We start from the raw sequence: 26,467 nt of genomic DNA on the forward strand, positions 1-26,467 counted from the left end.
TTTTTAAAAGCGCTTAATGGATGTACTTTATTAAAATGGTATTTTGAACACTGAGATATATGATTTTAGTCTGATCACAATTACTCTAATACATACATTTAAAACAATGGTCAAAGCAGCAATTATATCAACTCACTAGGAAAAATTACAAAGTACACACAAGTAGCACTTTGGTTAAATTGTAAAACAATGTACACAGGAGCACTTCAGCAGACTAAATTAATTTAGGACACATTAAGGTACTAAATTTTGTACTGAAATCCAACGGCAGATGAGTCATTCTTGGAGGTGGAAGAATTCCATGGTTTCACAGCCCAGAACACTCATTTGACCATCAGTGGACCATTTCAGCCACCTAACAACCAGTGGGAGCCACCAGAATCCATGGATCTCATTCCAGATACCAAAAGCAACAGGCAGGTCATCAGAATTTGGCTTGCAAAGACATGACATTTTACTTCTGCGTAAGTCATCCAGATAAGTGAATCTAATAAGTACAATAAAACGTAATCCAACCAAAATTTTATATCACTTTCTGCAGAAAGAGTATGTGAACTGAAGTGCTAAATACAAATCCATGTTTGTATTTAACTGTTTGATGCTAAACTTTAACCATGCCTTCTCCTGCCTTGAAGCATTTTCTTACTATCATATTACCATGAAATTAAATCCTTGTCCATTCTTAGAAAGGAAACTAAATGTCCTGTCTGATATTGAAGAGTTAGCATAGACCTAAAACATTCTCTAACAGGATTCGTTAAAAAAAAAAAAAAGAAAATCAAATTCCACTTTGAAAAAATAATTTCTATTCAGACAATGTACGAATAATTCTTCAAAGCAAATAATTTCTTTTTAATTTAGGAACTTGAGAGAAGTTCACATCATAGAGTACAGAGATTCAAAACTGTTCCCTTCAAAACAAACTCTTTTTTTTTTTCAGAAAAAAATGCATAAGACTTTGAAGCACTTAAACACAAAAATCTACAACAAATAAACAGTTGATGGAGAGAAGGACAGCATTTACTTTTGAATATATTAGGTACTTAAGAACTTATACTTGTGAAAAATCACAATGATTTATTTTAAGAATATTTTGCCAAATCAATGTTGGCAAATAGTTTGGCAACACGTTTGATAAAGATGATTTATATTCTACATATAAATGAAGGGCAAGTGTAAATTATAATGGATTTAGGTTTAATTACATTAATATATACTCTACACTATACCTACACCCACATGGTAATAGCCACATGGTAAATTCACAGTTATAACTAAAAAACTGTATTTAGAGCAGTCCTTTCTTCACTACTATTTGCATAATTCCTTGTAGGCTTCTTATCTTTTGTGGATTACAGTAACCTACAAATTATACTTCAACATTGCAGCTTAAAAAACAAACACCAGTATGTGTTTGTGCTTTAGTCAAAGTTGACTGATTTTTGAGTTTTAAAAGCTTTTCAGGCAAAGCAGAGCACAGTCTACCCCAAACCAAGGCCTAGACAACCCTACAAATTCCTCTTTGTTAAACCTGGCACTCGCCTCAGTGCATCAGTGACTTTTGAGCTTGACAACATCACTCCCGCCCTTAGTTTTTAAAGTAAAAGAGAGGAATAGTCATGTGAAGAATTCAGATCAAAAATGAAACCTTCATTTTCAGAATGTCGTTTTGTGCTTTAGAGTTTTTGTTTGCTTGTTAGTTTGGAAATTCTCCATTTTCCCAAGTGAAGCTTCTATATTTAGGTTCTGGGACCTAACTCAGATAGAACAAGAAAGTGTTCCAGCTTTCTTAGCCTACCTTTCGTTCTTCACTTCCCAGACAAGGAACAGGAGACTATTTTCTTTCCTGTAATGTTTTTTACTTTCACTAAGCTTCCTTGGGGAAAAAAAATTGAAATACTTCTTTGTCACCTTCTTCTTGTCAAAGGAAAATTCCTGATTAATATATGCAGGAAAACTCAAGATTTATTTTCTTCCATTCCCAAAGGTGAGAAGATGTGAATATTTATTTTGGGCCATCTTCTTTCTAACAAACCTTTAAATAAAACATAAAAACAGAAAACAAGTCGACCACAAAAACTGAGAGTAGAAGGCATACACTCCACCATCTTTATCTTCTTGGTTTCTTTTTTTGCTTGTTTCTACAACAAAACTCCACATCATTCTTAACACTTAGTATTTTCCTCACATCCTAGTATTTTATTTGCAAATTACCATATAGCAATGTAGCTTCAACATGCTAGTCTGCTTCTGTTTTCCACATCATTTACCCACCACAAAATATCTCCTACAGCCATTTTAAATTCATTTCCTCACCTGCCAATACCACTGGTTCTCCACTATAAAACTGTCTTCCGTTTGTCAAGAGTCCTTGAGGATAAACATATCAATAATTTAAAGCTAACTGGTGAAGGAGCTATGCAAGATTGTTCCCTTTAATTCTCTATTATTCCAACATTTACATATGTACATACACTCACACATATAACAAATTTACATTGTCTGCCAAAATAAACTGCAGATGTAATTCCAAACATGATGTAGAGATTCACATTTTAACAGCAAACTTACATGCAGATGTAAGGAAGTATAGTTTTACATTCCTAAATTACATCAGCAAGCTGAAATATAGAATGCTTTAATGTTTTAGATTTATTCTTTGTTATGAATCATAGAAATAAGTGAAAAGGAGACATAAACCTCACATTATGTCTATAGCATTGTCAGTCGATGTGGTATCATTTTTACTGACACATTATCCAACTTGCTTACTCTATACAAAAAGTGACATAAACATACTATATACAAAACACAAAACACAGAGTTAGAGATAACAAATGGAAACTTTATACAAAGTACTTGATACTGTCAGTATTTCAGTTCATATAGCTTTGACCAAAAGCCTCAGCCTGTACATACTTCTCTGATTTAAAGGAGTAGTCTGTGTAACTATATAGCATTCTTAGCTACAGAAAAAGAAGAATGGAGACCAAGGGGCACAGCTGAAATATGAAAGTGCACTGTCGTAAATACACGCACGCTTTAGCAGTGCCATAGTCTGTAAATTAATGTCTTTTGCACTGTGAAGTTTACCAGTAAGTGGTCCAGGATACAAAATATAGTCACACAGAACTCAGTTTTCACACTTACTCCTTGGTAGAACTATTAAAAATAAACACTTGCAGCTAACACATTGCAGAGCTGTCAAATGCCTACTAGTGTTGCAGAACTCTAAGGCAAGAATCTGTCCAAATGAATAAAGAACACAACTGATCAAAAGAAACTCATAGCTGCCTAAGAGTTTTAGAAAATTAGAAATTTAACACTCAGCAAGTGCGTCAAAACCACTTTTCATTTGTTCACTCAACTTTGAAACTCACAATAGCTGAATTACACACATATTTATACTGAGTATGTACAGCTGAACATAAATATGACAGATATTTATGAAACACTACGATGTAAATGGCTAGAACGTTTACACTGACTTGTGTACTGATCTAGTGAGTCACAGAGTCACCCCGACACAGCTGACTTGTTTGATCTAGTAAGTTTCTTGACATACTCAGTGAAAAACCACTTCACAGAAGTCCCAGCAAACAATCAGGCCCATCGTCCACTGGAGGCAAAGCTTCTGCTGAATGAGAAGTTGATTTCAGAGTTCTTGTATTTTCCCCAGGCACCAAAAGGCACTACTACCGCAGTACTGTTATCTTCACTACCATACTGTATTGCCTGCAAGGTTTAGCAGGAAGGAAGAAAAAAACACGCCAGATCAGAGTCTGTATGAAGAAACATCATCGTTCCTCTGGAAGGCTATAATTTCATTCAAAATACAGTTACTAAACCAGTAACTTCACAGCGGTTTGTGACTCATTCACCATGTATCAGGTTCACACAGTTTATTAGATTGTACGTAGAATAACAGATGACCCCCCCCCCCCGAAAAAAACCGACCATATTAACTATATGCCATGTAGCAATTTTGGCAACAGAAATACCAGTGGACTAAGACACAAGATGTGCAGCTCTTAAAGAAGAAAACAAAACATTCAGCATAGGGACTAATACAAGGTAAAAAGTAATAACCTAAGGAAATGAATGTATAAGATATAATGACAATATTATGCTCCCTACAAAATGGAAAAGTGGCATAAACTAAATTTCCTATAGTAGGAGAACTGTAAGTCAATTTTAGGAACTAATTCAAATAGCAAATGACATAGTCATCATTTTAAGAAGTGCTTGGGGTTATATTTAACAGCAAATGTATTTCAAAAGAATTAAAGCCTGAGGCCAAAACTGTGAGGGAAAGGGTTGATAAAAATATCTGATATAAAAAGCATCAAAATATAAAAAAGTTTTACAAACAAGTCGAAAGACCAAAACAGAAAAGTTTGCAACATCAAAGTACTAATATACTTAACATATAGGAAGTTGTTACAATAACCCTGAAAAAGACAAACATGCCTATAAAATAATGGAAGAACACTATACACAGACAAGAAATACAACTGCTAATGAACCTGTGCAGATGGTTAGTTCCACCAACAATGAAAAAAGATGCAAATTTAAAACACTACAATTTGACTTTTCTACTTATCAAATTGGCAAAAACTATGATAAGCATTTGGAGAAACAGAAATTTATAAACATGCTAAGGAAAGGATAAATTGGAATAGCATTTCTGGAGGGCGATTTATTAAAAGTTTTAGAATACAGTGTATCCTTTCACCTAGCAATTTTCTAAGAGCTTTACCTAAGAAAATAATATATGAAGGAAATAGATAAGCACAAGTAGATACGAAAATGTTTATACAGTGCTCCCCTGCTCTATAATATGGAAAACTGAACATAAACTAAATTTGCTGATTAGGGGAACTAGTAAATGAATTACTGTACACAAATATAGCAGAATGCCATGCAGTCATTAAAATATCTTTGCTCGTGTGAATGAGAACACACATATCTCCAAGAGGTAGGTGAAGTTGGGAAAGAAGTGATCACCCACGGGATTGGGCCCATTTCTGTAACCTCATGAACACACACAGTAACCAAGAGAATAATTCATGCTTGCCCACCTATTTTCAAGCAAATAATGCTTTTTAAGTGAGGTCTTATGTCTTTATTACAAATATTAGCACTTAAAAGTTTGGGCTAAATTTGCCTTCCCAGTGGCAAAGGTAAAAATTGGGAAAGGCAAAAATAGCTATGAAATTAAAGCATGATTCGGGACGCCTGGGTGACTCAGTCGGTAAGCAGCTGCCTTTCGCTCAGGTCATTGATCCCAGCGTCCTGCGGATCTGGGATCAAGTCCTGCATCAGGCTCCTTGCTCAGCAGGGAGCCTGCTTCTCCCTCTGCCTGCCACTCCCCCTGCTCACATTCTCTCTCTGACAAATAAATAAATAAAATCTTTTTAAAAAATTAAAGCATGACTCTAATGATCAGTGATGGCTATAACTTCAAAGAGCTATCTATCCAAATACAATATTAAACAACACATGGAAATTTTACATTTTCTTTACTGGGTATCACTGGGTATTCCTAAATTTAGCTCTGATTGACACACTCACATATAACCTATCCATACACCTTTCTGAATTTGTTTGTTTTTTTTCACACATCCATTCTAAAAAACCAGACGTTGACTACCCTATAGTGTTCCTACACTGGATATTTACTTGGAGCAGTCCAGTTTAACGGTTTATGGTTGAATCCAGGAGCTTGGCTGTCTGGGTTTGAAGCCCAGTTCTGCAAGTTAATAGTTTTGTCATCTTGAATAAGTTACTTAACTTCTCAGCCTCTCTGCCTCGGTTTTCCTTATCTGTGGAAAGGGATAATACTATCTCTAACCTCAGAAGGTTACTGTGATGATTACATGAGTTAAATATATGTGAACAGAAGAGTGTCTGACACATAGTAAGTGATATTACTATTAACTATTATTGTAATTTATTATTGCTACTACTATCATATCAAGATGTGTACAAATCCAAAAAATAAACATAGCACGTTCTCTGGCACACAAGTTTTACTGAACTGCTTGGGAGAACTGTAAAAAATTTTTAAATGGAAATATTATGGAATCAAGTGTAAAATTCCTTGTAATACGAAGCCAAAACATAAGATTTCAAAGAAATCTCAAGCCTGTAGTAAACTTTCTGGGCTGTACTAAGACCTGCATCTGGGTTGTTCTTTTCTCTGCCCCACCCCACCCCCACCCCACCCCCACCTCACCCCAAATTCTGCTAGACTTTTCTAGCAGAAGATCTGCCGTGTCACCTGCTCAATCACAGCATGGGCTGCTTCATTGGGATCATGGCACTGATTGACAAAGTCACAGATCTCTTGACTATTCACCATGAAGTTAATTCCATCCGTAGTGAGGACCAGGAAGCTGTCATCGGCATGATGCAGCTGCAATCAGAACCAAATACATAGACTCAGCCTTCGAATAATCTTTAAAATTCAAAGATTTTATGTTTGCTGAGTGGTCATCTGTGTTTAAAAGCTTAACAGCGATAATGGAAGGCCGATATATTGGGCAAAATTAGCAACATTTAGCATCAACCACCAAGGACAAACCCAACATGTACTTGGTAATAGCACAAAGAAAGAAGCTAGACAGCCAAACGCTGAGAGGCAAGCATGTGGTAATGGTGGAGAGCACGGTCTCTGGAGCCAGGCTTCCTGGGTTTGCAATCTGCCTCTGCTTTTTGGCTAGGCAAACATAGGTAAGTTCGCCTATGCTCTAGATTTGTTTTCTCTGTAAAATGGGGTGGTAGTAGCCATTCTGGACAAAGCCTGGCGCATAGTAAACACTACGTAAGTATTTGTTAGACACAATGAATATAAGTGGGATAGCTATGAGACTAGAAATCATTCAATGAACAATCCCCTGCTGCCATCGTTGGGAGCCTCTGTGATATAGTACTAGGTACGGGCACTTGCAAGAGGGAAGTGTCAGCTCACAACGGGGTGTGTGTTGAGGGAACTGCAGTGTCACTGGGGCACTGACTGGTAGCATGCAAAAGATGTCCGAGAAAGGGAGGTGGTGCAAAAGGGAAGTGAAGGTCAGATTCCGAGAGGTAGTGACACTGGATGATAGGTGTCAGTAAGAAAGGACGGTAGAGCCATTCTACCAGGCTAATTCCAGCGCAGGGTAGAGTAAAAACCAAGCACTTCACCCTACAGTAGGCCAGTATCTTATTTTATCTGAAAAGTTCATCTATCCTTCCATAAACTACTCCTTTTAAAAGTCATACTGGCTTCAGTTAAGGCTTCTAAGAAAGCCTGTAGCTGGAAACAATCCTGCCTTCATTCCTTGCATGGGAATCAACTGTTGCAGATTGTTACCTTAATCCTCTTTGTTTCTGGTTCTGCTATCACACCACTGGTTTTAAGATCCAAATCTCCAAGACTCCTTGTCATTGCAAGTCTGCCATTCACATGAGGCTGTCCCAAACTATTCCAAGCTACAAAACCACCACATTTCTTGATCCTGGTCCAAGAAAAAAAGACTATGACATGATACCCAGGAAATGAAGGCATGGTTAAACTTAAGAAGAAATCAGTTTAAAATGCAAGGTTTCAGGGTGCCTGGGTGGCTCGGTCTGTTAAGCTTCTGTCTTCGGCTTAGGTCATGATCTTGGGGTCCTGGGATCAAGCCACAAGTCGGACTCCCTGTTCAGTAGAGAGTCTGCTTCTCCCTCTCCCTCTGCCCCTCCCCCCTGCTCATGCTCTCTCTCCTTCTCAAATACATAAAATCTTTAAAAAAAACAAATAAAAATAAAATGCAAGGTTTCATTTCTAACTTGAAATATGTAAACTGCATCCTCATAGAATGATCAGTGGAGGTGGTACCTTTCTTTTTCATCTTTTCTTTCTGGAGTATGGTCAATGGTCAGCTTCATGGGTTTTCCTTTTCTACACAAAATAGCCCGGCTATCCCCAACACTGGCTACAATCAGTTCAATACCATCTCTCACCAGGGCTACTGTTGCAGTAGTCCCAGAGGTCAGAAGGGTTGCTGCAAACATTATGAAAAAGAGTATAAGTCAGTGACAGTCAAATGATTGGATATGGAATTTTTATTACAAAATAAAACACAGGCATGTTAAACTAAGGCTGAAATATATCATTCTAATCTAACTAGAGCTATGCAAATAAAATGCAAATGAACTATGTAAGTAAGAGCATGCAGAGAAAGAAGTTATTTAATTCAGTAACAAGGCTCCATGCAAATAGAAAAAGTTGCTAACCTAATTTGGTAAAAAGTGAATCACTGTCTCCACACGGCCTTTATTCATATAAACTAGAGCTGACTTGAACTTATAATATGACACCCTTGTGTGTACTGATATCAGGCATCAGTATTAAAAGTATAACATTTTAATTAGATTAGCTAAAACCGCAGGATGACTTTAAGGTCTACTGAGCTCATTCAGGCAAGCTGACTTTTCTAAAATTTCTATGCCTTCAGAATGCTTTCTCTTCCATTTCTTAACTCCTATCCTGTGACAGTATTATCAGTTAATAAGCTAAGCAAGAATGCCAAGGGCATATCATTTGCTCTTCAAGTGCTATATTTTATATTCTTTCCTTCTACATTTGTTTTAATTTTACAAATGTTCACCAAAAAAAATCCCAAAATGGTTAAAGGTTCACATTCTTTTCTATTTATCTTTGTCCTCCCCGGACATGAAACAAAGTTACAGCCATCGTTATATTAGGAAAATATGGAGGGTGGAGAATGAAGTTCATTCTAGTTTCCCAAATGCTTAATGTAGTTCACATTTAATTTTTTCTGACCAATAACAAAATTAAATATTACTTGGCTTGACGTTGCTACTGTTTCCTTCTTCCAATCCAAACTGCATTTTTGCATCTTTCTTTGATTTATTCAAACTGCGTCTGCCCTAAGTTCTTTACTACTTGTTAAAAATTTTGAAGGTGCATTGAGCCTTGCCAAAAGTGGGAATACTGTGAAATTAAGGGCTAAAAAGTAAAGCAAATTGGAAGAAACTGAAAAAGATAACTTATTTAAAGCAGGTATTGTCTTCAGTAACATGGGAAATTCTTTAAAGCACCTAAATTAAATATTCAGGTGATCATCCAAAGATGATTTCTTCTTCAAAGGTAGATTTAGGAAAAATGAAGTGCTACTGATTTGACTGATTGAGGCTCAATCTTTCCAATTTTTTTTTCCAAAAAGACACTAAAAAATTTCATCAGTAATACATTTTGGACAGATAGAGATAGATATAAAAATATATTTTCCAATTGGTATATTAAAATGCCTGCTTTAATCAGAAACGTAAAATGAAAAAAAAACATTAATAAACCCTACTTAATCTTTTATATCCATGCTGAATCTAATTTATTGAGAAATAGCATTTACAGTTGCACTATCTTCCCATTGATCTTTTGATTTTGGAACTGTTGTGCAAGGTAGTATCTCAGCAATGCTAAAACATATTACATATTTGTCATTGTATAACGTAAATGTTTTAGCATAAATACCAGGGATGTTCATATTACAAAAGTTAACTTTTGAGTTCCCCAAAACGTTATATGATGGAACGTTCACCGTTTAACCACTATCATCTTTTCCAATGATGGGAAGCCCCAGGCAAGAGAGCACAGGCATTCACTCAGATGCCACCTGTCCAGGGAACTTAGTATTCCTCTCCTTTGCTTAAATGGTCAGCAGCAGCTTTTTTAAAAAGTGGTTTTAATTAGCTTCATCAAAAGAGTTAAAATTTTATAACTGCTTTCAGGTTTCTCTGTTTAGGATTCTATTGTCATTCATGGTCACCTCGGCCACCCAGGAATTTAAAAGAGCCTGAGTTTTACCCAACCCAACTTCACAGTTCCAAAATCCCAGGATTTATGGGAAAGTTTTCAAAACTAACTGTTGATTCTGGTTTGCTAAGCATCTAAGAAATAAATATCAAATAAGCATTTATTTCATTTAACATTTAACATGGAAATATAAATTCTCACTTTTTGCCCTAACAACAAAAACTATAAAACTAAGACATCTTTCAATAAGGTCTTAACACTCACTGGACATTTCCTACTGCAAGTCATCTCAACTAATGGGACAAAGAGGATGTGGGAACCTTCCAGTAGTCCAGGCTAGGAACCGCTGGACTCCTTCACCTGGGACAAAATTAAGCAGATCTCTCTTTCCACTGAAGCCCAGCATATAGTGTCCACGGGCTCCAGGTCTAGAGCTGCTGACCGGGCACAGTTCTCTGCCACAAATAACACGCACAGAGGCAAATAGGAAATTCACCCAGGAATTGTGCTCAAACATTACAAACCTGCAACACAGAGGAGGGCAGAGAAAGAGCAGCAAAATAAGGGGAAGGTTTTTTATTTTGGTGAAAATTTCACTAACATATTACATAATATTCCAGGAGGTGCCATATCAATGAATTCAAGACTCAGTTTGCCCAAGTTGATGGTATTTTGTAGTTGAATCTGTTTTTTCACCTCAGAGTAAAACTTCTTAGTTTCACAGCTTCCCACAGTTGGGAAAACTATGTCCAAATGCAGGCATACAAAACATACATGCGGTATACCACAGACATGCATCTATACACTCATGCTCTCTCTCACACACACACACAGACACACACACACACAGGCACACCACTCACACACACTTTAACAGTTAGTCCTGAGAAGTAAAACAGTACCTCTGCAGAGCTGAGAAAAAAAAAGGCACTGTCAATTTGTTTGGTACCAATATCAGAATTGTCCCAACAACGAGTGGGAAAATTCATGGATACAGCAGTGAATAATTTGTATCTGATAAGCAGTACATAGTTAGAGAAGATGTGCACTACAGTATACCACCAATTACTGGGATTCAAATATATATCAAGAAGGAATTAAAGCACCTCCTATACCAGATACAAGAAGTAACATATTTGTTTAATGATGCTTAATGCATTTTTTTAGTAGACGGATTAATTTAAATTGTTTAAATACTGGCTAATAAGGCTTTAGTGCAAGTTTATAAATTTATGGAATGCACAACATGGGTATTCTGCAGCTCTCTCCTTTCCCCGGTGTTGCAGGTCAACATATCAAAAGAAAAATGATCAAGTTTTTGAATGGCAACATAAGAATAAAAGCTGTACTTTTCGAAGTATAACCCCCCTGGTAATTATTGTTTACTGTGTAAACAATAATACATATAAATCAATACGGTTTTCAATATTTATTAAACACAGGTGTTCCAGACATGTAGGACTCATGAACACCAAAATCCAAGTAATGAGCTGAAGCAGTAACAGCACAAGAAGTATCTCTTCAGTGTCGTCTCTATTGTTTTTTCTTTTGGCTATGCCCAGTATAATAAGAGTGCTCAAAAACACTGCCTTTCTAACACTGATTATTTCGTAGAGATCAGGTAATGTGAAGAGCATGGATGTTTCCCATGGGACTCACGATGCTGCCACCAACATCTCACACTCTGAACACCAGAGCAAGTCTTCTCTTTTTGATCCATTTGTCTCTTGGGGAGCTTTGTTGCTTTCAAGCCTTAAGCAATCTAGAAACACTTGGAAGAGTTTATAGAATGTAAAGGATATAATCTCAGTTTTCTACCACCCCATGTGTTTTAAGGGAGATTTGTTCATAAACAGGAGAGTAATCGGATATCATTTGAATTTGCTGGCTGGTTTCATTAATTGTAAAAATACACACGACTGGCATGAATTAAATCTAGAAATATTTAAAGATGGTGATGAAATTAGCTCCATAAATAAGGGTGATTTCAAAATGTGACAACAAAAAATCAGTAAAAATAGCCAGCAATTTCATAAAGGCAAGATTCTTGCTATTTTTGGTAAGTGGCATTCTGATTTTCTTCTCCTCAAATCACCCCCATTTTAAACTGAAATAGTAACTATTTTAAACGCTAACAGGATAATTTGAAGCACTTGCAGATGTGACAGCTTTGGACTAAATTCTTGAAAAGAGTAAAATGTTTTATGTTCACTTTATTTTTTTCACTTTCTCTCAAGAAAGCTAATATAGTGTAATTGAGGGGGACCCCTCCCATATATACCCCAAATTCTACCATTGCTGATTCATTCCTATGGTTTAATCAATCTCTTTTCAGGCTTCCCCTCCTTAAAATTCAAATACACTCAGGAGTGATAACTCATTAAAACACATACATTATATTAAAAATTTGGTTAATTGGCTCTAGGATAATCAAAGAATAAATTGTAATAATGTTGGTGAGAAAGAACGGGCATGAAAAACCGGGTCAGTCCAAATAATTATTGAGTGCCTTCCAGATTCTATATGGGGTACTGAGCGCTGGAGATTCAAAATGAATAAGCATGGTCCCTACCTTTAAGCTGCTCACTAGAAGGGTTCAAGGAGGGAAAATGGGACTGGTGCTGATAGAAAAGTTTAAAAAAAAACCTGGAAAGGGCATACTGTACTTACTTCACAATTTTATTTAACTAGCCTGGGTCCTACCTAGAGCTCTGCCAAAAAGAATATTATCCACTCTTATAATACCGATACGGCTTCAGTTCTTACTAAAAAACAAAACAAAAAAATGTTTTTAATTTAAATAATAACCTTGAAATGTGAAACGGCATGTTTTTTCTAATTCACAAATTGAAAAGTTAAACAACTTATACCATCTATCTTCAGTGGCTTTAATATATTTGATAAAACAGGCCCCGAATATCAAAAGGCAATTTTAAACAATGTTGAAAGCCTTGGCCATTTACTAAGTATAAATTTTCAAGTTGTTCCAAAAATACTTATTTAAAAACACACACACAGACCAAGTGATCAATAAGAATACATACAAAACAAGATTTAAGAACAACAGTGTCATAGTAGACCCCTTTCCTTTAGTATTTAGTAGCACACTAGTATCATTCCATTGTGCTCCATTATACTTGCAAACAAATGGCCATTAAATGAAAAATAAATTTTAGAATATCTTATAAAAGTTCTGGGATCATTAACTCAAAGCATATGACAGGCGAACTAAGTTAAATAAATACAGTTTAAATTTATTATTAGAAATTATATTTTTATGATTACTTTCTTTGTACAACTGTCTCTGAGTAAGGCACCTTTAGAAAGTTTCCTTTAAGGTAGGCAAGTTAAACAAATTTTTCCCTAAGTTCAAAATTTCCTTGAATTATAATTTATTTAATAAAAATGAAAGGGGTCCTCTCATATTTTACACCAAGTCTCAGTTTTCAGCACCCTTGTTGATCAGATCCTTTACCAAAGGGCTGACTGCACCCCTGAAGGGTTAATGTTTTGGTTGTTGGCCCCCACACTCCCCATGATAAACTTGAGTGCTTTCTTCTGACAGAAGAAGAAATATAATAATAACAATAAGCTGGGCACACCACCTGCATTACAGCCAATAAACACCAATGGTGTGAGATACAGCCAACCTGGTTATGGATGAAACAAGAGCACGCCAATATTCAGAGTCATAAAAATGAAACTACAAGAAAGTGTTTGACTGTTCCATTCTACCTCCTAGATTTTACCCATTAGGAACAAGAGCTCAATCTTATACCTACAATTTACCTTCTCTCAACCTCTATTTTCAAAGGTGAGGAGCCAGCTGGAAGGAAAAAAGTCCAAAGGAATGAAAGAGAAGAGAAAATGGGCCGAATGATCTACAAACAAGAAAACAAATCCCTGAACAAAGAGAGTGGACGCTAATGCTTTTCCAAAAAGTATGATGACAGTAAGGTTCTCAAAAAAGGGAAGGAAAAAATCGTGTAAGATGGTGAATAGAGCTATCCTAGTCATCCTCTATAATCCTCGTCATTAAACACTGTGGGTGCCAGGAAAACCCCAGCCCTCACTCTGCGGCGGGCCTTATCAGTGAAATGAGGAGAATTTCCATCCCTCTGTTCTCCAACTGAAACTTGTGAAATGTTATTTCTGTGGTGCTCTGACGTCCTTTAAATAAAAAGATGAACCAAACACAGATTAATATTGTGTGATTCACTGTCAAATCAGTAATGAGTTCTGCATGCATATATTTACACGTCACTGCAGAAGTTTTCAAGATTACCTTTAGGAGCAAAAGATGTGGGGGTCAGCTAACTAGAAAACACTAGCTACATTTTTCTGAATGCTTTTGATAAGTTTAGTCAAAATCAGAAACATTTTACTTTCAAAATTTAAGGACATACAGTACATAAATTTAAAAAATCAGCTGACGTGTCCTTGTGTTTAACAAATAAAAACAAAAATATCACTAGTTACCACAAAGCTGCAAGACCAAACTCTTTTAGAAGTGGGAGAAAACATATCTTCCTTCTAATTAAACAAAGTAGTGCGTATTAGCCATTGTCTTTTCTTATTTAGGACCAGTTAGCAATTTTTTTCTTGTCTGGGCAATTACTACGTGGCTAAACAAGATTACCCTATAGTGTATTTCGGTACTTTGTCATCAGATTCATCTAAAAAACCAAAAGCAGTAAACCCTCCCATAGTATGGCCCTCCAGTCCATATAAAGAGTAATTTAAAAATTTTTTAAATCTTTTAAAAATTCAAATTCAGTATCAGAACCATGTTAGAGCTTCAATTTTTGGAAAAATTCTCCAATATACTTCATTTAAAAATGAAGTACTGACACTACTTTGGATTCCAAACGGCATTTAAAGTTATTCCTTATATAAAATCACTTTCCACATAAGCATCCTCACAAATAAACTTACATTTCCACCCCAAAGGCTTAAATTGTTTCCTTTCATTAGATATGCCCCAAGATCCTAAGGAATGTGATTGTTTTACTTACCATCAGCAGACAGGTGGGCGTGCTTTGCAAAGGCTTTATCTATTTCTAGAAAAGCCAAGGTCAACACAGTTTCCAAGTTCTTCTCCTTAGGAAGCAAATCCCTTTGTGGAAAGGAAAAGAGAGTCCCAAACAATCATTTTATAATAAGTTTCTCTTCTTCATCTAGGTCCCTCTGGCTAGCTGTTATTCCATACAATGGACCTCCATGGTTTGCCTCTCAGATGCTTAAAATCCACAGATCAGCAAATGAAATTAGGAAATAACTAGACATGGAGATAAGCCTTTAAGAACAATAAAAGTCCAAGTCTCCGTCCTTAAAGAATAATACTTCTATCCACAATCCTGACAGGTCAAAATTCCTTCAAATAAATTTATGTCACTGAGTTCAAAATATGAATAAATCAACAGCATGAATAACTATACACAGGATGACAACAGTCATATGTTCTCCCCTTCTTTTAATTCAAGTCATATGATCCCCAAAATACATTAATAATAACTGCAGTAAATAAACTTTTTAAAGATCTCCAAAACACCCTCGTTAAATGCATTTTCCCCATACTACTGTCAATCATCTAAAGCTATTCATACCACTTGCAAGAAGAATTATCATTTATTGAAGTACTATATGTCGGGCACTGGTAGGAGTAAATGCTTTTCTTTATACATGAGATCATGTACTTTATGTTACTTAGCTTGAAATGATCACAAATCAAAGTGCTGTTATCCTGGTCAATGCTCTCACCAGGTGAGTTGTCAAAACATACACCGTGGAATGGTAATAACCACCAGTAATAAGTGGGATGCTTAAGCTACCGCTTGTTCGTAAAACAATGGTATGGAACCACTCAACTAGGTTAACAGTGAACATCTCAGCCAAAAGGTTAAAGTTTAAACATGAAGTATAAGGTAAACTGCAAAGTCAAGAGCGAAAGTCATTGTACATACATGATGCATTTCTCCATGTGAGTGTGACAGAAATCAGCAGCTGCAGGTCCGCCGTGCCCGTCATACACGGCAAAGTACAGGACCTCATCCGTTAGCTGAGCGCTGACAAACCGGTCTTCATTCTCTTTTCGTTTGCCAATGTGCGAAGCGCAGCCTACGTTTTCCAGACTGATTTTGGGAATTGGCTTGCCATACTTAATGCTGGGCGGCAGCAGAATGGGCTCATCGATGCGGTTATCCCAGATCCCAAAATTGTCCCAGGTGGCTGGACGCCCGCTGCCATCCGGGTCAAACCGAGAACACCTAGGCTCCGAAGTGGAGCTATGGCAGGTGGGTGTCAGCCGCTTGTCGTCCTGCAGTAGGCGGGAGCTCAGCAGCACTCTCCTTCTCACGTGGCTCCCACCACTTCTAACCAAAGTAATTAAGGCAGCTGTGGACATAACTCAACTCCAAAGGACTCAGGAATGAGGGAACGGTCAATAGAACGACAATGGAATGTCTTCCAAAAAAAAACAAAAACAAAAAACGATGCGACTGAGAAGAGAGAGAGAGAGAGAGATTCCATCAGTAATTTCACATATAACTGATGTATCATTAGATATTACCAAAGCCTAAGGCCATAAAGAATGTGGCACCTAACAGCCTACTTCTAAGAATAGTGGATCAAAACCAAAATCAATTTACCTACCCCTTTCACAGTGCTTAAATTCTATAAAAGTTTAACAATGTGTATATAGCATATAGAACAAGTGTTTCTCAAACTTCAACCTACAGTCACCTGGGGAACTTGTTAAAATGCGGATTCTGTTTCAGTCTGTCTGGGGTGGAGCCTGAAATTCTGCATTTCGAGCCAGTTCCCTGGTGACAGCAAACTGCTGATGCAGCAAGGCTGTACTTCGCATAGCAAGAATATAAACTGTGGGTGTAAATAAATATTCTTCCCTTCATTAACTCCTTTGCTCTTTAGAAAAGGTAGGGGCAAATGTTGACAGTACCAGTCTCCTCAGGGGGAAAGAAATAAGAAAAGTAATTGATTAATAGAATTGTTAGGACAGTTCTGCACTCAGAGTGCCCAAGTTTTGGCAAAGACACCATCTAGGATCTAAATTCTGTTTTAAGGTTTGTCAACTTACTAAACTTCACATATTTCATTACTATGGTTCATGCAGAAAGGTTTGTGCAAACACTCCCACGGGCACAAGGGTGAGCCAGTTCCGATGTGTGTGATCACTGGGATTGGGGGGCACCACTTTGTGGCTTCTGAGCAACTGATCTATGCATTTACATTAACAGCTGCTGGTCTCCAATCTACACACCCAGCAGCCCAGCCCTTGCGTGCTGTGGAATACCACAGCCAGAGCTAGTGCCTGAAACCACACTACATTTCTTTGAAACTATTACTCTGCACCCCCATTTCTGGACTCTGTCCCAAAGCTGAATCCTACCCTGGGTGTTGTCAGGGGGAATTCCTACACCCCTGCAGGAAGGGCTGTGTTTCTGGCAGTTTTCCATACAAATAAGTTTCTAAGCAAAAATTCAACTCCACAGTACTTTGTTCTGTTACTTTATGTATTAAAAACCAACTGGAAAAGATAGCATAATGTCAAGATTTGATAATGCTGGTGGAGGGCATACAGGTATTGTATTACTCTAATTGTATGTTTGAATTATTTCACAATAAAAAGTGGACTTGAAAAAATATATCTCAGGAAAAGGCACATACACACACACACACACACACACACAAAGCCCAACGTGAGTGAACCAGTCAGTAAATGCATTGCAGACTTCAAATAATCATTTTCAAATAAATTTTTGGAAATCAGTCTAGCTCTGTGTAAGAACAGTAAATAAAACAGTAGAGTGAAAAGATGAAGTTTCAAAGAGCACCCTTAGATATCCATGCGATGAAAAACATGCGCCCTGCCTTCATAGCAGGCCTCCCAAAGAATTAATGTACCATGAAAGACTTAGGAGACCATTCCTTCTTGGCCCTTTAGCTAATATCATGTATAAAAGATTGAAACTCACTTCTGTGACAACATTACGGGTGGAGGAGACATAGTATCTCTGGTTATCAAGTATCAAAGAAAGGCAACATTAAATTACCAAAAAAAGGTATTTATTCCTCTGCTTCTGATTGAAGGTGGTATTTTTATTCACCAACACTATGTTAAATAAGGGTAAGGACTTATGAAGAAATTTCAAACTATAATACAATCTATGATAGGGAACTAAGCACTGATTATTGATGGAGATAATTCACAAAGCAGCTTTATACCATATAGAAAAAAATAAAATTTTAAGATGCATTTATTAGAAACCACTCATATTTGAAGAGTGCACCAGAAATTAGTGAAGTGCAATTCTTTTTTCTTTTAAACTGAGCTATGACTGACAATACAACATTATATTAGTTTCAGTGCACAATATAATGAGTCTGTTTTTGTATAAGCTAAGTCCTATTCTTTTGGTTTCAATCTGAAACCATGTATGCAATATTCAGCTTTGGGCCATTTTGCAGTCATTCACCTACTTCAAACAAGAGTTCTAGAATTAGAAGCAAATAAATATTGAGTAAATATTTTTGCAGCTCTTCTAGGGCACTCTTGTCTTTCTTCTCTCTCTCTCCTCCAAACAAAACAAAACAAAACCCAGAGCTGCATTTTTAGCAGGAAACAAATATCCACTGGAAACATTTAAGAATGAAATAAAAGGGGGCACCTGGGTGGCTCAATTGGGTGAACATTGTACTCTTGGTTTCGGCTGGTGTCCTGATCTCACGGGTTGTGGGCTCCAGCCCCACCATTGGGCTCTGTGCTCAGCACAGAGTCTACTGTAGATTCTCTCTCCCTGCCCCTTCCTCCTCACACTCTGGCTCACTCTCTCTCTCTCCCTGACATAAAAAAATAAATAAATCTTTTAAAAAAATGAAATAAAATGCAAGTTAGGCAGTTTCTTTAAAATCAATCATCAACCTGGCCTCCTTCCTCACTTATTATGTCCACAATCATCTCAGAAAGTAAGCAGAACAGTTATAGGAAAACATTTACTTTAGGGAATACTTTTGGCATAGATGAAATGTGAGCCAGATATACAGCTAGTTTACAAAACTAGATCAGCACCACTTACGTAAGCAGGTGACTTTGTATATTTTCAATGCAATAGAACTAAATCTTATTAATCTCCATATTCCCTGGGGAAACAATTCAAAGAGGACCTGTGTTCTCAAGCTAAATAACTACTTTGAATTAAACCTGCACATCAGGAAAAGCTTCCTCCAGAGATTCAAGCTAGGAAGTAGCCATCAGCTGCCCCCAGTCCTCCAAATGCCCATAGAAATGACTACACACTGACCAGCAGACAAGAGAGTATACTTTATGATATGGAAGAAGTCTGCAGGGGAAAAAACAAAACAAAACAACACATCAGTGTTCTTCATAACAGAAAGAGTGGAAAACAAACTGACAAACACCTAGGAGATATTTTATTATTTGTCAGTTCAGCAATTATAAATTGGCATCTGTTTATCATTCTCAAAAGAAAAAAAAAGTTATTCAGGAATTCTTTATGTCAATCTCTCAGTCAGAAATCAAGACTAGCTTATTTTTATAAACCATTTGAACATTTATATTCAAACTTTGAAAGTAAAAGACATCCAAAAGAGTCAAGGGGTAGAAGTAATTCTGCTTGAAAGTTGTTTGAAGACACAAAAATGTCAGAGCAAGAGTTAAATCAACTAAGAGCACAAGAACACATTACCCACACACCATATTCAACTAGAAAAATAAAATGCAAAAACTATGCTAAGCAAGAAAATAAAGAACTTGGCTGGAATCCTAGTGACAGAACAGGTTATTTATATCAGCAACCTAAACTATATTGATAGTCATAGATCAAAAGGGAAAAAAAATGGACAATCTTCCTTCCAGACCAAACTTTTCCAAATTCCTTTTTATTTTCCAATCAAAACAAAAAATGTATGACCCACAAATTTACTTTAATCACACGAATTTTTAAAAATGTGAGTATGCACATACATATATACACACAGAGAAACCCTATATATTCTATATACTGTCAATAAATAAATGCCTGAAAACATTTTCCTTTTTCATCATTTTCACATTGATTTGTGTGACCAGGCCTTCTCCATATACTTCCTTAATGTTTTAACAGTTTAATATGATACTTGAAAGTCCTGACACGGAACTCTTGACCAGTGAAAAATGTTGGCACCTGGTTTAACAATTATGACTAGCAGGAGGGATTCTCAGCAAAGAGGGCTAAACTGGAAGTAAGCTCTGAGAGCACAAGAGTAAGGCACAGAAAACCCACATCCTGAGAGGAGGAAATCTCAGGTGAAATGCATCAGGAAGGGAAAAAAATGCATTTGGTTTGTAGTAAACTTCTGAAGTACATACTTGATTTAAAAATAAAAGGTGGTGAAGAAAAGCCACAATATACAGCTACAAGACTGCTATGCCACATCTTCATATCATTCCCATTTTATAACCCCTCAATGGTTTAAATATCTCAGGGCTGTCCAAATTTATTTTTGGGTAAGAGAGTCACTGTCTCTGGCAGGAGGATACACTGGGGATTTGAGTTAAACTGTTGACTGCTGAAAGCAGGTCAAAAGGACAATTTATTGTTGTAATTTCAGGTGTGTGCCAAAATTATTCCAGCATTCTATGGTTCAGTATTACAGAAAGCTGCTTAGATTTATCCCTCCAGCAAAAATATTTAAGAAAATATTCATATTTGCCCATTATAAAGTAGCACGCAGGTATCTTCACATCAGTAACTTCCACAAAAGAAACACAGGTAATTTTAATATTCTCAAAGCAAATATTTATCAACTTTTCTAAAGAAACCAATGCATCCCAATAAATTCAAATGGTATGGAAACCTCCCGAAAGTATTTCAGGAAATGTGGACTCCAATATCTTATCAGTACTCTGCTGCGAGGAAGGGAAACAAACTGTAATAGTCTACATGAGGGAAAGAACAACAATAAAAACCCCAAATGATTCCCCTTGGGTTTGATGTGAACATGTTTAGATGTGTGAATAGAGGAATGAAAGTCGTGAAAAGTATTCATGGTTCTAATTCCATAGATTATCTTTTAAAACATCTTTGTTAATGTGGCTACAACTCAGAGACCACATTCCAAACCTGTACCTTTATACTTCATTTAAGGATTTTCCTTGACATTCCATACTACATCAACAGCACATCTCCCCTCTTCCTTCCTCTTCTCTAAGATTCTAGTCAAGGGAGGTGCCTGCGTCAGTCATCAGTAGAAAGTGACTGCGGTTGGAACAAAAAAATCATTAACAAAACTCACTACTCAAAAATTGTCACTATTTTATTACCCCAGTGGTGCATCTGTTCTCTTCCTCTAATACCATGATATCACTACTCTTCTTCAAGACCATTATAATCCGTCACTTGTCACTCATTTTGAAACCGACGACAATCTCATTCCTTCCTCCAAACGGGTGGAGGATGGGTGCAAAGGGCTTAAGAGGCCTTGCTGCACATTTTCAGTCTGAAGCTCAGAAAGTCCAGTGGAGCTTTAGGGACTCCAAATTCCCTGGCTATTTCCACTCGGAGTCTCGTCTTTGTCGCCTCCTGTGAAATCTCGCAACTACATGAAGCTGTTGCTTAAAAAAAAAACAACAAAACAAAAACAAAAACAAAAACCCGCCACAAGGCCTCTCTTGGCAAAGCAAAACCCACATCCTCAGATGGGCACCAACCAGGGCTCTGCATCCTGCTCTATTCCGGTCCCCTGAAACGCTCACCCTCGGACAATTCAGGATCCTGGGCTCGCTCGCTGGCTTGACAGATGAGTAGCCAGTATGATACACAGCAGGAAGCACACCCGCCCGCCCGCGCCGCTCTGCAGATGGCTGGGCTCCCTCCAGCACCTTCCGCCGCCCGGTCTCCGCCTCCCATCCACCCTCTCTCCGCACAGATCTCGGATGTCGCCACGTCTCCCTCACCCCGGTTGCATCTGCGACGGAGACGGCACGCTGACCCCTGCAGCATCTTCGAGTCCAGGGTGCAAGCAGGGCGACCCGGATCCTCGCTACGGCGAAACGCGAACGAGCAGCTCCCGCCCTTTTCACCATCAGGTCCATGGTCTCTCCTGTCTTCCAACCCCGGCCCACTCCACTCGCAATGGTGGCGCCTCCAGCCTGCAGTCAAGTTCAAGGCCGAGCGCCGGGGTCTCGGCGGGAAACGCCCACTGCCGGCAGCGCAGCGGGGGTGGGCCCCCGACCGGAGTTGCTGCTCATGACCTCCAAAGAGAAGAAAGCGACGCACAAAGAACCCAGACGCTGACTGTGGGGCTGGGGGATTTAAACCTACCTTTCCCCTCCCCTCCTTGAAGAACCCTCCGTTTACTCTTCATTCCGCAAACCCTGAGCGCTGGGATGCGACCCCGCCTATAAATAATATCATAAACTGTTAGAAATAAATGAAGTGTACTCTCTATGCTCTTACCTCGCGATGGTTACGTCCCTGGAAATTTTCTAATTAATTAACAGAGGGCGGGGAAGAGACTTTGCTGCTGGGTAAGTAAGATTGCCTTCCCCGCGGTTTTCTGCTTTCTGGAGCAAGCACCTAGAACAGCCACTGGCTCTTCTGCTGGAAAATCTCGAGAATTTTTCACCCGCAGTGAGCCAGATGGCGAGGGGGAAGGCTGTTCCTGCTGACTGACGGCAGCTCTGGCCAATCCGCGCTCGGAGAGGCGGTGCGCCGGCCGCCCGGGCCCTAGATCGCAGCCAATCATAGATTCCAACAGGACCGAGCCTCCCCGCAACTGCTATTTGATTTGGCTGACTTCAAGCAGCTCGCGCTAGAGAGACGTCTACTTGGGCCAGTAGCTGCTCGAGCTGACATCCCGCCCCCCCGGAGGCCTTGACAGTAGGGCCAATGAAGGGACTCCTGGGAGGTGGGTGGGATCGGGACATTGGGTAAGTGCCCGCCTGTCGAGGAGGGGTGTGTGTCCCTTGTGGCAAGGGGGCAGTCGTTGTGACAACTAGAAAACCGAGAACGAATGCCAACATTTTGCCTGGGCAGAAGGGCTTGAAAGGCATCTGGTTTCACTGCTATTCTTTGGAAAACTCACAGTGCAATGTTCTTCGTGACAGAACAGGCATCTTGTGATCCCTTGGGAATGTCGATTCATTCGTTTGACAAGTATTTCTGTGTTTATGGAGGACTTTTTGTATGCCAGACACTGCCAGACATTGGCGCTTCAATCCTGACACAAATACACGTGATTTCTGCCTTCATGGAACTTACAGTCTAATGAGGAAAACGGAGCAAACAGGTAAACAAGCAAATGAGACAAGAATCACGTCAAGGACGGATATAGACCAAGTGTGGATATAGAGAATAATAGGAGGTTGACATTAGATAGGGAGGGTTGTTATAAGAGAACTTTATAAGCTGCCATTTAAACAGAGACTTGAAGAGTGAGAAGGAAATCAGTCAGTCAGCCAAGGAACCTGAAAAGCGACGATTGTTCTGGGCAGAGAGGACAAAGGTCCTCAGACGCGACAGTTTGATATTTTGGGAGAACAGAAAGAAGACCAGTATGGCTCTAGCACAGAGAGCAGGAGAGAGCAGCATGACATGAGGTGGGTGAGGTAGACTGAGGCCAAACCATATACCCAAGTCTTGGAGTTTGCTTCATGTTTTAAGTCTAATGGTATTTTTGCTTAAAATACCTATTGAGGTATTTTAAGCAAGGAAAGAAAAGGATCTAGTTTAGATTTTACATCACTTTGGTTAATGTGTAGAGAACAGGTAGAATAGGCTATGGGGAAACTGGTGAGGAGACCATCTCAGATGAGATTCAGGGTGGGACATGACCTGGTTTAAGCTATGGTGATATCACTGAAAGAAGGGAAAAGCAGAGAGATTGGAGATTTTAGAGGGAAATTATTAGCCTGTTTTGACATATCAGGTATCCTGCTCCTGGGACAACTGTTCTGAATCCAGTTCATTGACTACTCTATTTAGAGACTGATTCTTACATTGATGACCCACAAATTCTGGTAATGACATGGAGGATTATTATGCTGGGTTGAAATTCAATTTTCCTGGGCTTCCTAGAATTTTCTTTCTTTCATTAACTTTTCATTGAAGCATAATATATATGCAGAAAAGTACACACATTCCAAGCTGCGGATATACCTCAATGAATTTTCACATTCTGAACATACCTTTGTATCCAACACAGAGTAAAAAACAGAACATTATTAACACCCAGGAACCCCATTACACTGCCTTCCAGTCATTGCCTATCCTGTCAACAACACAGACTTAGTTTTGCCTGTCTTTGTACTTGACATATATAAAATCATAAAATAGGCATTCTTTTGTGTTTGGCTTCTTTACTCGACTTTATACTTATGAGTTCTTCCATATTGTTGCATGTAGTTGTAGATCATTCATTTTATTCCATTCTGTGACTATACTGCAATTTATGATTTCATTCTTTTGAAAGATGTTAGAGTAGTTTCTAGTTTGGAGCTATGACCCATAGTGCTACTATGTACATTCTACTACATGTCTTGGCTGTTATGTTGATGGAGAATTTGGGGGCTGAGGTTTAAATACAATTAAGTCACTTTTTTTTAAAAGATTTTATTCATTTATTTGACACAGAGAGAGAGAGCACAAGCAGGGGGAGCAGCAGGCAGAGGTAGAGGGAGAAGCAGGCTCCCCACTGGGCAGGTAGCCCAATGCAGGGCTCAATCCCAGGACCCTGGGATCATGACCTGAGCCAAAGGCAGACACTTAACCAACTGAGCCACCCAGGTGCCCCAACAATTAAGTTACTTTTGACTGTTCATCAATAATGTAGTACCATATATTGCAATATCTCAAACATTTGGACCAGATAATGAAGGACTTTACTCTCACAAACGTGAAAGCTTTTGGCAACAACAAGAACTGTTGATGTGGGAAATTTGAGTTTGGAAACCTAAAACATTTTGAATTATGCTTGACATTTTGACCTTCTTTTTAAGTTCTTGCAGACCGCATGCCCAGCATTTGAGAACATCATGATGATGCTGTATCCTTTATTCTAATAGACTATTCATATGATAAACAAGATCAGTTAGGTGGCCCTGAAGAATATGCGTATGTTTGATGTTATTGCAGTCCTTGGAATTACATCTGAAAACCTTACCACTGGGGCGTCTGGGTGGCTCAGTCAGTTAAGCATCTGCCTTTGGCTCAGGTCATGATCCCAGGCTCCTGGGATTGAGCTCCCCACAGGACTCCTTGCTCAGGGGGAAGCCTGTTTCTCCCACTACCCCTACCCCTACCCCTCTTCATGATCTCGCTCATAAATAAATAAATAAATAAATAAATAAATAAATAAGAAGGAAGAAAAGAAAGAAAGAAAGAAAGAAAGAAAGAAAGAAAGAAAGAAAGAAAGAAAAAACCATACCATTCCATATCTTACCACAGTTGATAACAAACAACACCAGTAGTTTACTTCTTTTGAATTATATACTTAGGCTGTTTGAATCTCTGAAGCAAATGTAGTACAAATGTACATGTACTGAGCATGAGGGATCTTTCCATAATGTCCAAAAGAATCAAGTGGACACAACACTCCATGCCTTCATTAAGTTGAGCTCCTTTGTATTTCACTTTATATTTTAAAGAATTCAACGGTCTTATAGTAATGACTATCAGGAAATTATACGCAAGAGAGGTCATGAGACTTTGGGCAAGTGGGTGGCATGGGGGCTTATAAAATATGAAGTGAGGACATGTGAGTCTTGAGTAAGCCATTTGAGATTTGGGCTAATGAACCACGAACATGGAACTGTTAAAAGATAAACAGAGGCATATTAAACATTTTAAGAGTTTATTGAACAAAAATCAATTGGAATTGGGCAGCCCCAAACCAGAAATGGTTAGGAGTGCTCCATGGATAGGAGCTAGAGGCAGGACTTTATAGAGAGAGAGGAAAGCAAAGCAAGGAAATTATCTGGCTCTAACTTTATTTGGGAAAGCCTGATTTGCTGTTTGTGATTGGTTGTCGTTAGGTTTTTATTTTTTAACTTCAAGCAACAGAGACTTAGGTTTTGATTTGCTAGAGTTACTAAGGCATTAAAGCCACCTTACTCAAACAGAAAACACAACTTTTTTGTTGTTGTTGTTAATTTGTCTTTTGTCAGTTTAATTTTCAGGTCTCCAGCCAGAGAACTCAGGAGAATAGAGGGAAAATATTCTTTGGTCTCCTACTTTAGAATCAGCAATTTTCCAGGTGAGTATCTGTATGCTACTTTTGTCCTCATGCCTAAACAGGGACTTGAAATACTAGGATGTATTTTCCCATAGTTCAGCCCATTCTCTCCAGAACTGCTAGCCCAGATGTCCTTTCTCTGTGTCACCAGAATAATTTCCATAACACTGACACAAAGAATTTTTTAAAAGATTTATTTATTTATTATTAAAGAGAGGGGGAAGGGACAGAGGGAAAGGAAGAGAGAAAATCATAAGCAGACCCCATGCTGAGCGTGAAGCTGCCCTCCCCCGCCCACCCCAGACTGGATCTCACTGACTGAGCCACCCAGATGCCCCGACACAAAGAATTTGTAAGTCTTGTCCTTGGACCCAATTAAAACTTGCAGCAATGATTTTGCTTTAGAATATA

The 26,467-nt window shown here is 38.3% G+C and overlaps 1 protein-coding gene and 1 long non-coding RNA gene across 3 annotated transcripts in view; one reads left to right on the forward strand and one right to left on the reverse strand.

The window, feature by feature from the left end:
* PPM1K (protein phosphatase, Mg2+/Mn2+ dependent 1K) lies at positions 1 to 22,498 on the reverse strand. Its single transcript, XM_026509753.4, has 7 exons — positions 22,282 to 22,498; positions 15,769 to 16,302; positions 14,821 to 14,921; positions 7,865 to 8,030; positions 7,358 to 7,502; positions 6,284 to 6,418; positions 1 to 3,735 (listed from the first exon to the last, which is right to left on the reverse strand). The coding sequence occupies exons 2-7, from the start codon at positions 16,206 to 16,208 to the stop codon at positions 3,604 to 3,606; spliced, it is 1,119 nt and encodes a 372-aa protein (XP_026365538.1). The 5' UTR covers positions 16,209 to 16,302; positions 22,282 to 22,498; the 3' UTR covers positions 1 to 3,603.
* LOC130543199 (uncharacterized) overlaps positions 19,714 to 26,467 on the forward strand; it is a 19,572-nt gene continuing 12,818 nt past the window's right edge. For both annotated transcript variants that reach the window (XR_008958360.1, XR_008958359.1), the window contains exons 1-2: positions 19,714 to 23,113; positions 25,989 to 26,077. This is a non-coding gene — a long non-coding RNA (uncharacterized LOC130543199). The remainder of the gene's footprint in view (positions 23,114 to 25,988; positions 26,078 to 26,467) is intronic.

This window comes from Ursus arctos, unplaced genomic scaffold (assembly GCF_023065955.2).
Source record: "Ursus arctos isolate Adak ecotype North America unplaced genomic scaffold, UrsArc2.0 scaffold_9, whole genome shotgun sequence".
Classification (NCBI taxonomy): Eukaryota; Metazoa; Chordata; class Mammalia; order Carnivora; family Ursidae; genus Ursus; species Ursus arctos.

What these genes read in the sequence shown, in the direction of transcription:
- PPM1K (XM_026509753.4), bottom strand. Translation starts at nt 16,208, where the DNA reads ATGTCCACAGCTGCCTTAATTACTTTGGTTAGAAGTGGTGGGAGCCAC. An exon ending in CGCCCACCTGTCTGCTGATG is followed by an intron (nt 8,031 to 14,820) that starts GTAAGTAAAACA and finishes TAATGTTTGCAG; the next exon opens with CAACCCTTCTGACCTCTGGG. An exon ending in CAGAAACAAAGAGGATTAAG is followed by an intron (nt 6,419 to 7,357) that starts GTAACAATCTGC and finishes TTCTGATTGCAG; the next exon opens with CTGCATCATGCCGATGACAG.